The following is a 12,254-nucleotide window of genomic DNA, read 5'->3' as shown; positions in this document are numbered from 1 at the left end:
TTGTAATAAGAATAACGACAATATGAAGATTTTTTTTATATATACCAATGAATATGTTTGAGTATTTCATGAAATATATGTTATTATTTATTTCCTATGCAAGTTGAATATTTAGATTGAAAATCGACCAATCTTTAACCAGTATTTTTATGTTTCTTTTTAAAGATGACTTTTTAAAACGTATGTATAGAGGTTAATTGATTCATTTACTTACAGGTAGTATATCACATGTACTATAACAGGCGTTTTTGCTACTGTTTTATGTTTGTCATTTTCCTCTATCTATCTTCATATTTCATGAATGTGTAGCTGTTCTGTCTTTAGGTATCGGCCAGTCTGGTATATTTTGAGACAAAAGATTAATTGTTGAGCAAAATTAAAATAGTATTCCTTACCTGTAAGCTACCCTTCTGACAATATTCTGTGAGGATACACATGTTTGGTGGGTCTATACAGGCGCCTATGAAACGTACAATATGGTCATTCTGTAGGTCTTTTATCTGAAACATTAACATATATCATTTAAAGACGTCAATAAACAATGAAAAACATTATCAGCTACGTTGTGTCATTCATATTGACTGTAAATACCATAGAAGGACAGTTCAATACTTATATTTACAATATCATTTAACAGTATTTTAACATTATAAAAAAATAAATTAAATCTTTTTATGTGTGTATCGTTTATGGTTCTTCAACAATTATTACAGCCATCTTCCTTAGAGGGTCAGTGGTATCTAACGTTACAATTGTGACGTTATAATAATGATGACGTCAACGAATGGGAAATGACATTTATATTCGATATAAATACCGCCCGAATAATGAAGTGGAAAATATTAATTATTGTTTCCGATATTTGAATATTCAAACGTGAGGCTGTAGCCTTCAGTTTGTGGTGCTCATTTGGGGGAAACGAAAATTTAAAAAACAAACTAATCAAAACATCTCACATGAAAATAGCCGAATGTAAACAAATTGTACTACAAAGAAGAGCACACACCACCACACAGGAATGTGTTTACATACCCGCTTGACCTCTATAAGCAGTGGCTTGTTGACAGTAAGGCTTGTTTTATGGATGCTTTTGATGGCCATAATCGCGCCCTGGAAAGTAAAAACATTTCTCGTTTAATCTCCATATCTGTGGTAATCAGTTGATTTAAATAACATTTTCATACCGTTATAATCAAAACTGATTATTACACTGTACAACTGAAAAATAATAAAGACATGTTATGGTAAATATACCTGCTTTTTCGCACGAAGATATTTCTATGATAATGGTGGTTTACCAACATACTTTCAATATAACATATACATGTGATAATTTATACTTACATCTATTGATTTTACAAAACAAATCAATTAACATTTTTTGTGACGTCATGATTACAGCCGTACCCATAAATGATTAATGATGGCGTTTTCACTTCAATTGCTTTTATAAGTATTTGCATTTGAAGTAAGGCGGTTATTTTTAACGGTTAAAATAAAAAATAGTTGAGTAGTATTCTAGCTGTCGTCCCGTAAGACCTGGCGCTATGCTGACAACGCCGGTAACATAGTTTCTGTTCAATCACTTCAAAACATAACATTAATATAAACTTTATTTCATTCCACATTAAGTTGCATTACACCACATAACATACAAAGTACAGAGGAATGGGATCCGGAAACAATTTGTAGCATTATTACAGGTATGTAATTGTATCACACTTTACCTTATAGTAGCCCGTTTTTGTGAAGAGCTGCCGCTGACCCACGTCACTGAGATGGACCGCTATGGTATCTACGGAACAGGTGCTGCTGGCTAAGGACATTTTCTGTACCAACAAAGCAGTACAAAATGGACGTGAAGATACCGGAAGTGACGTATTCAATGGAGAAGATTTTTTTGACAGAATAAAAACAGTGTTTACAATTGCAGTTTTTCAAACATTAAAAAAAAAGCAACGAGTACATCTCAGTTTCTCTTATAAAAGAATGTTCATGTTAACGTTGTTGTAACCTAACGAACAGTATAATAACATTACTGTGTACTGGTCAGTTGAAGACTGGCTTTCTAAGTGTGAATAAAACGCACATAATCATTACAGCGTGTATGCTACGTATTGTTAATCTAAACGTCAATACATTCTTAATCGACTAGTGTTGCGTCTTATGTTCATATGTTGCTATGATTACTACAATAAACACTTGTAGCAGCTATGTGATGTGATTGTATTGAAACCAATTGTACACATCGTATATATCTATTAATGCATTTTGTTTGCATGTATCTTACAGTGCCATTGATGCTTGGTCCAAGCTTGGCGTATTTTAAGTTGCCCTCTGGATGTATCTCAAAACCAAGACACGGAAGCAAGTCCTCTAACCGGTCACGTGATTATGACAACGACTTACACCGACGGGCATCACGAAATTCAAAGCGAACGAAAATGAGAAATGTGAGAGGGGTTGAGAAATGGTGGTCTCTTTACGTTTGGGAAAAGATGTGGTCTCATTGTAACGATTCGACCGTAACAATGTCAGTGGACCAAAGAAATGCCAAATAGGACCTTCCAGTGTTTGCAACAATTATATGACAATGTATGTGAGCCTGTCTATAAAAGAGGGCGTACAAGGAAAACAGAACAAAAGTTTCTTATAAGAAGGTACAAGGTATGTTTCGTACGTATGACCAGTTCAGGTAGATGGCGTTTATATATAGATGATATATATAGACAGGTAGGTAATATAAAGACAATGAAAAAATCGACAAAAGAAACGTTGTTACACTGTAAGAGATTTGATCGGTAAATTGGTAAAAAACAAAGACAAAGACGGTACGGATATTACCGCGTAATTTTTATTGTTATGGCACATTGAGAAGAAAAAAACCATTTACACCATTAAAAAATCCCAATTATTTATAACATTCATGTATGAAACGTATTTGAACCGTAAAACGGATAACATATTCAAGTATATTTGATTAAGGATACGTTATGAAAATTTATCAACACAATATCATCTATAAGATTGAAGGTGAACCAGTACTATGAACATAACGAAGGTTAAAAATAATAAACAAAAAATGGATCAAATTTATCACGAAGAAATTATCGCGGAGCGTCAATGTAGGAAGTTTAACAATATAGAGTAACATATATCAAATACAACGATTTACAATTCTGAATATTTTACATTTTTAATCATTTTAATCATTAAATTTTAGTTTAAAAGAAATTAATCATTAAAACTGAATTTAATAGTTTGAATCATTAAAATTAAATTTAATAAATTGTAATTCATTATATAATAAAATATACCAAATACAACAATTCACAATTTTGAATATGTCATTATTTCATATTGTTTATTACAATGATCAAAGAACGAATAGACTAGCGTATTACAATTAATAGAGAGTAAACGTAGGATATGTTTTACATATAATTTTGTGTTAAATGATGTTTTTTATACATCTATAATTAGGCAAGAGTTTATCATCTTTGTCAGTATTATATGAAAGCTGAAAAGAATCGAATACACCATTCACGTTGAGCCAGGCAAACATCTATAATATCAAAAAAAATATACGACATATGTCTGTCGGATGTAAATGTCTCAAATACATTTTACAAAAAGAAAACAAACATTTATTTTGATTTAACAAAAAAATATCGTCCGATATCGTAGATTCAAATTTCAATACCAGATTTTTAGTTTCTTGTTATAAGTTTGAGTCGTTTTTGTTTAAACAAAAAAACTGTTAGTAAGTAGGTCTCCTATTCAGTTACACGTCTGTGTATCATGAAGAAAGAAATGTCAAAAATAATGACAAAAAAAATCATTTAATGAATCAAATATATTCTACTTGGCTTTTTCACAGTTTATATTACAAAGATAGTCTATATTCCCGAAATAGGGTTTAACGAATTAAAAAGTCCCCAAAAAGATACTTTAAATAACTGGCGTCTATTATAGAAATTGAAATTTATCTTTTAATGTATGTACCATTCAATGCGAAAGAGGTATACATATTGTTTGCTTCGATAATGACTACTTTATATCTTCTGTGAAATCAAAAATCTTTGTGGGTCACAAATTTCGTGGTTTGCCTACAAAACATCATTTCGTGGGTTCGTTGAATGTAATTACTTCGTAGACCTATGAATTCTTGGATAAAGATTACCTACAAAATCAACGAAATTAAAAACACCACGAAAATTAGCGATTCCACAGTTAATCTCGATAAGTCAAAATTAATGAGGAATGCTTTTTAAAAAATGTAATCATAACCGTCAAAATCATTTCTGATAATAACAAGCAAACACGTTAGGTGGTTCACCTCTGTCAACAATCATTATCTGTTAGACAATTCAATATGAAAATTAATCGCCGACGTCGAATATTTACAGTACACACACAAACATGTATTAGTCCTTTAAGGCAGGAAATCACATGACTGAGTAAACGTCATAATATAACGGAAAAAATCTAAACGTAAACTGACGTAACACAATGTATGTACCTATGAACTGTTAAAACATAACATCATATGAATATGCACATCTCGTAAAACCGGACACACCCAAAAAGTTCAGATTAACGTATTTACATTTAGATGTGTGATTGACGTGTAAATTAGTTACATATGTAAGCATATGTGATGTCTTGGGAGCAGGTATTGATTGTTGCGTCATTGATCTGTGTGAGAAAAATTATGTCGTTTTCTCAAAAATTGATGACGTTACTCTCACAAACAAGTGACGTAACAATCAATACCAGCTCCCAAGAGAAGATAACTCTGCTATACGCAAAGACAGAATACACGGTACAATATACCATCGCATTAACAAAACACGTAGTACATTGTACATATTATCGTGTATTGACGCGGACAGATTTACAAAGTATGATAAAAAGCTTAAATGTAAACAACATATATATGTATAAACAATGTTGACACTGATAGTACAAGTCCACGTTTTTCTCCTAAGTTATACATGTGTATCCCCCTTTTTTTATTGAGAACATGAAAAAACTTTCCCACCTACCCAGGATAAGACATTTCACATGCCCCTTTTATTCTGAAAACATTTCCAAAATTTACAATTTGCCAATCCCATCGGCAAAACTCATGAACGATAAGGCATTGTATTGATTTTAACCCTCTCACCACTGTTGATCATAATGGACTCGTCCCAATAAATGCATGGTAAGAGTCTACTAAAGTTACCTAGTGATGAAAGGGTTAAAATATACATGTATTTATGGTAAAAACATAATCGACTACTCCTAGGTTATGTTGGCCGAAAAATATAAGCCCTCGAGATAAGAAAATGATATGGAGCCCTCGGCAAAAACTTAGTAGTAAACCTTAAAAATATTACCCTTCAGTGATATACTCTATTTTTTTTTGTTTAATTTTTATTTAAGACAATTTATAATGTCAAAATATTTAATGTAACGCTTGACCGTGACTTGGTTCTTATTTTATTTCACAACAGATCACGTAAAGAATAATAAATTCTATCGAACTCAATCAGTATATTCTTTACAGTATACCTCCAAACTTCGGCCAATGACAAACCATTTAAAATATTTATTTTAGATACATATTTATTATATTTGACATAGAACTGAGATTCTGTTTTCACCCAAAACACATACTTTGCAAGTAAGGGGAGGTCATCCCTATAGGTTAGTATGTATAGGTAAAATATGGAAAGCATAACAGCAACAGTATGCACAATAATAAAGTCACTTCCGTGACAATATGTATCAAATATAAATGGAAACGCTGTTGTTATTACGCCTTTGTCTTATGCATCGAATAAACTGTTTTTCATCTAGAAACACCCATTTTAAGGATGCGTTCTCTGTGCTGAATCATACGTTATGTTTTTACAAGCAAGACCTTTCTATATACATTTAAAATATAATTAGTTTTATGTATTAGTTATAAAAGCAGTAAGTTTAACGATTTACAAACTATATTTTAATGGGAACAATAAGGTTTTTGAGTTGATTATATTTTTTTTTTATTTTTTTTTATCATTTTCCCCTTCCCTCGGTATTCTGACACGCGCATGAAATTAACTTGATTATTGAATAAAATAATGTTTAATGCAATATTGTAATTGTTATGAAAATGTAAGAAAAGTGAAATAACACCATCCCCGAATAACAAATAAAGATAACATTATTCCCTTTGTAACGTTACAAGATTAAACAAGAAAAATCCTTTTGATTATGGAACATTTAAAAGGTACAAAGTTTATAATTTTACAAAGTCATAAAGGAAGTTTTAGTCGTTGAAGAAGGTTAACATATTTTCAGATACTTATTTTATATTCGATAAAGTTTAAAAAAAAATGATATCTTCAACAATATATTGGCATCAACAGTTACAAAACTCGTATGATTTATACCATGACAAAACTGGCTAACATTGGACGAAAGAATTAACAAAACAAAAACATCGAATAAAGAAAACAGTAGATCACAATTACATGTAAAATAATGACAACAAACAGAAGACTGGCCGTAAATAAGGTGCTGTTTGGACGAATAAAACTATGTAGACGACAAAATGTGCTAAATATTACACAAAAGACGGAAACAAATTATATAAAAAACATAATGGCACCCAATACGATGGACAAAATTGACAAAGTATGTTACGAAACATAACAGAGATCACACAAAAAGTAGTGACTTAAGATTTTATAAGGTACAGTTTCACAAATGATCATTTACAAATCACACTTAGTTTTCAATGAAAAAATAACGTAAATGTTGAAAATGCCCATACAAGGAAAAGTATTGATATGGTACGAGATAAACAAATTGTATCTGCCATATTTTGGAAATTAAACTGTTAAAAAATCTAACTGAACATTGATAAGTATTTTACCCACATATTCGAATACCATTACATACAAATTACCCACCACTCCTATTAGGAAATCACTATTTCATGTTTCAATTTCGAAGAAAAACATCTTCCTTGTCTGTATTACAGTTAACTGCAAGAGTTTCAACAAATTATTAAGGATCTCCGAACCACTGCCAAAAAACTACGACGAAGTATTGAAAATTGCAGCTTTGATAAATCAAATAAAAAAAAAAAAACCATACCTTGCCGAGGCTTTTATGAAAAAATAAATAAATGAAATAACCAAAAATAATCAACAACAGTGTCCCAAGTGGGAAAAAAACAGCGGGGCTAAACCTGGATTATTTGTTACACTATCGCTTTGACCAATAGTGCTACCTGGTCAATAGAAATGTCCTTGCTAAACTGTTCTTCGGTTATATCAAAACGGGGGTTCAGTTAAGTTACTGTCTATTCCGTCTTTGCGTATTGCAGAGTTATCTTCTCTTGGGAGCATGTATTGATTGTTACGTCATTAGTTTGTGTGAGAAAATGACGTCGTTTTCTCAAAAATTGATGACGTTACTCTCACAAACAAGTGACGTTACAATCAATACCTGCTCCCAAGAGAAGATAACTCTACAATACGCAAAGACGGAATACACGGTACAACTAAAGATTCTGTAACACTGAACTATCCTTATGTCATGATCTGTTAGTGGAGATATGGTAATTTCTTTATTTCGTAATGGCAATACATTAAAAAAGGATTTAAACATAACGTGTGGTGAGTTAGTTCGTTTTAATCATAATTCCAACACAAGTCTTGTGCTGTACATGAAATGAGAACCAAATTATCAGATTCAGCCAAAACCTGTAAATTGTAACGTTATACATGGTTTGTCTGACACTTTTTCTTCATGCTATATATTATATGTTTAACACATGGACCTCTATTCTTGTGATATCTACCTACCGTCGATGTGTTTTGAATAGACCAAATTACAACATGATACAGTAAATATTTGACTTTCTGCATTTACTTACTAATTTGAAACCTTATTCGTGTGTCAAGTGATTGTTGTGATCGCTACAGCACATAATCTTCATTATGCAATATAGTGTAATGAGGAACACTAGCAAATGTATCACAAGATGCCAAATCATGTGCTCGTTATAAGAGTACACATAAAAAGGGCATGCACATATTGAAAAGATTTTTACAGTTTCATTGACGGTGTCGTATTTTGTACAAATCACGGTCTTTGAACTTGACTCAGAAAAGTTTTGTTTTTTTTAAGTTTTAAAAGTTTCCGTTTTATTGTTGTCCTTTAAGAGCATGTATCTGTCAGTCCTAATGCAATATTGTATGTATACATATTAGCTGGAAAATTGTCTTGAATGCTAGAAACTGATGAGATCGATACCTTACAACAGTAATTGTCAAAAAATCAATTTTACAAAATGCAGAGGTGGAGCTGGACTGGGAAATAAATGCTTTGATCGCTGTTGTAAGATCTAACTTTCTTTTTAAAACATTTTATTAAATCAATTAGATTTAATGGGAATTGGGCAACAGGCAAGGACTAGGTAAAGGTAAGATCAAATGATGATGTCATGGTAACAAAGATATTTTTTCTTTGCAAATTTGCCACTAATTTTCACGAATGCAGTGTTATTAATAGCTGACAAAGTATATATTTTATTAAATGTTTAAGGTGCAGTCACCTGTGGGTGTGTTTTACGTTCACCCCATCCGCGTCTATCTACATACAGAATTAATATGATTCAGTCACTAAGGCCATGATACAGTAACTAAGGCCAAGCTGTTTTTTTGAGTTATCTCTCTTCGATCGTATTTCACAAAACATAACTCCATTGATGAGACTAGTTATGACAGGAGATAGATAAAAAAGAGTAAGCCAGAAAGGCAGACTAAATTTTAAACCACTCTTATAAAAGACATTGAAATGATTGAAATTCCGCTTGGTTTGATAACATTTGTTTTTAAAGTTTCTTTAAACCTATCGCAGCACTCGTGGGTGGGTCGAATCAGGTTAAAATAGTCTGAGAGGAAGGATACACCAACATAATGGTCAATATGAATATGACATACATTTTATCCCTTTATATTGTACCGGTTGGTGTTCTAAATGTTACATACATAAAGTAAACCTCGTTATACTGCCGTTATGAGGAAGTCTGACGATAAAGACTTTGAGATATTATATGTTAGGTGACTGTTAATGAAATAGGATTTGAAGTGCTTTGGCGGCAAGCGACGCAGCATATTAAATAAAAGCTATTCAACGGACGAAAATGAGTTGATTCTTTTACTGTGGTTACTGTGGTTACGTAATATACAGGACATGATTTAATAAGTAGGTATACAGTGTATGAAGATAAGTTGAAATGTTTGAAAAAATGTATAGCATTAACGTAGTTAAGTTAGGGTTCATATAAATGAATAGCTATATATGTGTATGGAGGTTTCAGGGCACGTCTTTGTGTAGTTGTTTACGATGTAAGTAGGTAAGCGGAAATGTCTGATGAAATGTATTGAATACAGGTAGGTTCTAAGACAAAGTTGGTTGCAATGTGTGTATTTAGTGCGTATATTTATAAATACTGTAAAATCATAAATTTTCGTGGGACATTTAATTTCGTTAATTTCGTGGATAACAAAAAATTAAATCCCCACTAAAACATAAATTTGGTATGATATAGATAGGGGAAAATAAGAAATCATCGAAATATAATTTCATTGAAACAGGCTAATATATGAAAACCACGAAATTTTAAACCCACGAAAACTAATGATTTTACAGTAGTGTTTTTTACAATGTATGGAAGCTAGGCGGAATGTCTATATGTAGATGTACAATGTATACAATGTACATATGAATTATACAGTTTTATGGATGTAGGTAGGTTAAAGTGCATTTTTTATAAAGTTGTATACAGATTATGTAGGAAACTAGTGAGGTCAATATCAAGATTTAGACAATGCATATTGATACCTTACATGTAAATGTATAAGACATGTCTATATACACAGTTCGCCATGTGCATTGTATGCCGTTTTCCACCATTTACTATTCAGATTAAAAAAATATTGTATATATGTATGATTGCATGTACTTAAGCTAATTATTCAATGTGACTCATTTCTATTTCATTACGATGTATCGTTTACGTAACAATCCTGTTGCCAATTTAGTTTATAGTTCATAAATAATTTATTTCATAACAAGAAATTATTATGATGTCAACAATATTGAAATGTATCTAAAACGTATGTGAACTATTATAAGTTGTGATATTTTAAGACATTGTTTAGATATAAGAAGATCGTTTTTAGGTTTTTGATTAATATCATATAATTATCAAGTTCTGATATTTTTAGAAATCGTCATCAGCAGTTATACTCAAGTGATTATAATTAAATATATGTATTTATCACAAAAAACATAATTATTGAATAGTCATGAGACTTAAATCGTGGTTAACACAGCACTTTTGAACATTATAATTATTTTGTTTGTAATCTATCAAAATACGGTATTATATTTTAGAATAAGTCTTCAATTTACAATAAAGAAAGCATGTCCCATCTTGTATGTTTAAGTTAAGTTAATATTATTACGTCATTATGAATTTATCACTGTACCTTTTTTAATATAAGACAATATCAATTGAAAAAATAGCATGTTGTTTATCATTACAAGAAGGGCGTCTTTATATTTTATTTGATTTATATACCAATGCATTATCATTGATATGATGTTAATTCTTCTAAGATTTTCAAAATTTTACTTAGGTACGTAATATTCTACCTCATTTGTTCAATCACACAAAGGCTACCAATACAATGAACAAAAACAATTAATTTTACATCGTATTCTGAGATGAAAAAATCCGGTTAAAACATACATTTACATACGGTGACGTGCTGAAATTTGTTCAATTCTATTTAGTTTTCCATTGGATCCATGTTGATTTATTCCCTTGCCTTTGTCCTGTTCTGGCATACTTGATGAAATTTGAAACACAGTTACTGTCTGTAGGTAGTTATCCAGCACGTCGTTTGGTAATGCACATATCGTTATCCGTTTTTTTTCGATTCTTGACCATGGTAAGTAAATTGACCATAACATTTTACGGCAAAACGTAGCATTTGCTCCTCACGGATTGACTTTCATTGGGAGGAAAATAGTGTAATCTAATTATTACAGCCACGGAAAATTACTTAAATAAATCCATCCTGGAAACTTGATAACATTATTGTAACTGGAAAATATCTTTTGACACCTCACTGTATATAACATAAACTTATCTGACGGCAAACAAACAAATATGAACATATTAATTTGAAGTATGTTTTACATACATACCAGTTCATGCAGTGTTTGATTATAAAATTTGATATTAAATGTTACGGATTCGGGACTCTGTATAAAAATCGACAAAAATCACGCGTCAATAGGCATCATCTCGCTAAAACTCGTTGTCGTGCAACTGTTTCGAGAGTATGTCGAGTTTTCCGGTACGTCGTCAGGGAACGAGGTCCTAATAGCACGACACACGCACGAAGGAACGGTCATCCGGCTTTCCTTCTTCAATTTCTGCCCCCTGTGCATCCAGCACAAAAACTGCCTGGTGGCCATCAGGCGAAATTTACTGCAAATAAGGAAACAATTACTGTAGGCTGACCCTACTGTAAATGGCTTCAAACAACATCACTTCAGGACAAGAATATGACGTATGCCGGGAAATGTTCGCCCAGTCAAACTTTCGCCCCTCGCCTGTAAAATCCGAATTCTTCCAGTTGTAATTTCGCCTTTCACATTAAGTTGATATGTTAACTGTTTTGTTGACTAGTGGTCGCTGTGATGATAAATTGGTCCTCAGTTCACAAGGCGAAAATTAAACTGTGGCGAACATTTCCTAGTATACAGTCTGTTAAACATAAATGTCGTTTTTCTGAAGGAGCTTCAAATGACAACAGCTCATGAATGATTACCAAACATCGATTCTAGATTGACTTGACTCTATATGGATTCAAAAACTGTCTACCAAAAAACTTTCGCGCCAGGTCAAACGTTCTCCCTTCGCCCAGTAAGTCAATTACTTTCAGAGTTAATTTCGCTCTTAAATTTATTGTACTGTGTATGTTATGTTGTTTTCACTGTTAGCCATAATGATGAATATACTCTCATTACGGAGGGCGAAAAGGCGATAATTAAACTGCAGCGAAAATGTCCAGTACACAGAAACATCACCTTAAGATAACAATATCTGTCAATTATGGGGACAGATGCTGATTGGTCAATTTGGGAAGCAATTTCCTGAAATAAATTTTCGTGGTTTATTTGACATTACA

General features: G+C 31.9%; 1 protein-coding gene across 7 annotated transcripts in view; it reads right to left on the bottom strand.

Annotated features, from left to right (window-relative positions):
* The window catches only part of LOC110464603 (atrial natriuretic peptide receptor 1-like), a 405,449-nt gene that overhangs the window by 64,595 nt on the left and 328,600 nt on the right, over positions 1-12,254 (bottom strand). For all 7 annotated transcript variants that reach the window (XM_021519912.1, XM_021519909.1, XM_021519914.1 and 4 more), the window contains 3 exons: positions 1,728-1,829; positions 1,033-1,110; positions 396-500 (listed from right to left, as the gene is read on the bottom strand). In XM_021519912.1, the coding sequence (XP_021375587.1) occupies positions 396-500; positions 1,033-1,110; positions 1,728-1,829 (285 nt within the window). The remainder of the gene's footprint in view (positions 1-395; positions 501-1,032; positions 1,111-1,727; positions 1,830-12,254) is intronic.

Source organism: Mizuhopecten yessoensis, unplaced genomic scaffold (genome assembly GCF_002113885.1).
Source record: "Mizuhopecten yessoensis strain PY_sf001 unplaced genomic scaffold, ASM211388v2 scaffold11013, whole genome shotgun sequence".
Taxonomy (NCBI): Eukaryota; Metazoa; Mollusca; class Bivalvia; order Pectinida; family Pectinidae; genus Mizuhopecten; species Mizuhopecten yessoensis.
The sequence above is the reverse complement of the archived record's forward strand: the minus strand, read 5'-3'. Positions and strand labels throughout refer to the sequence as shown.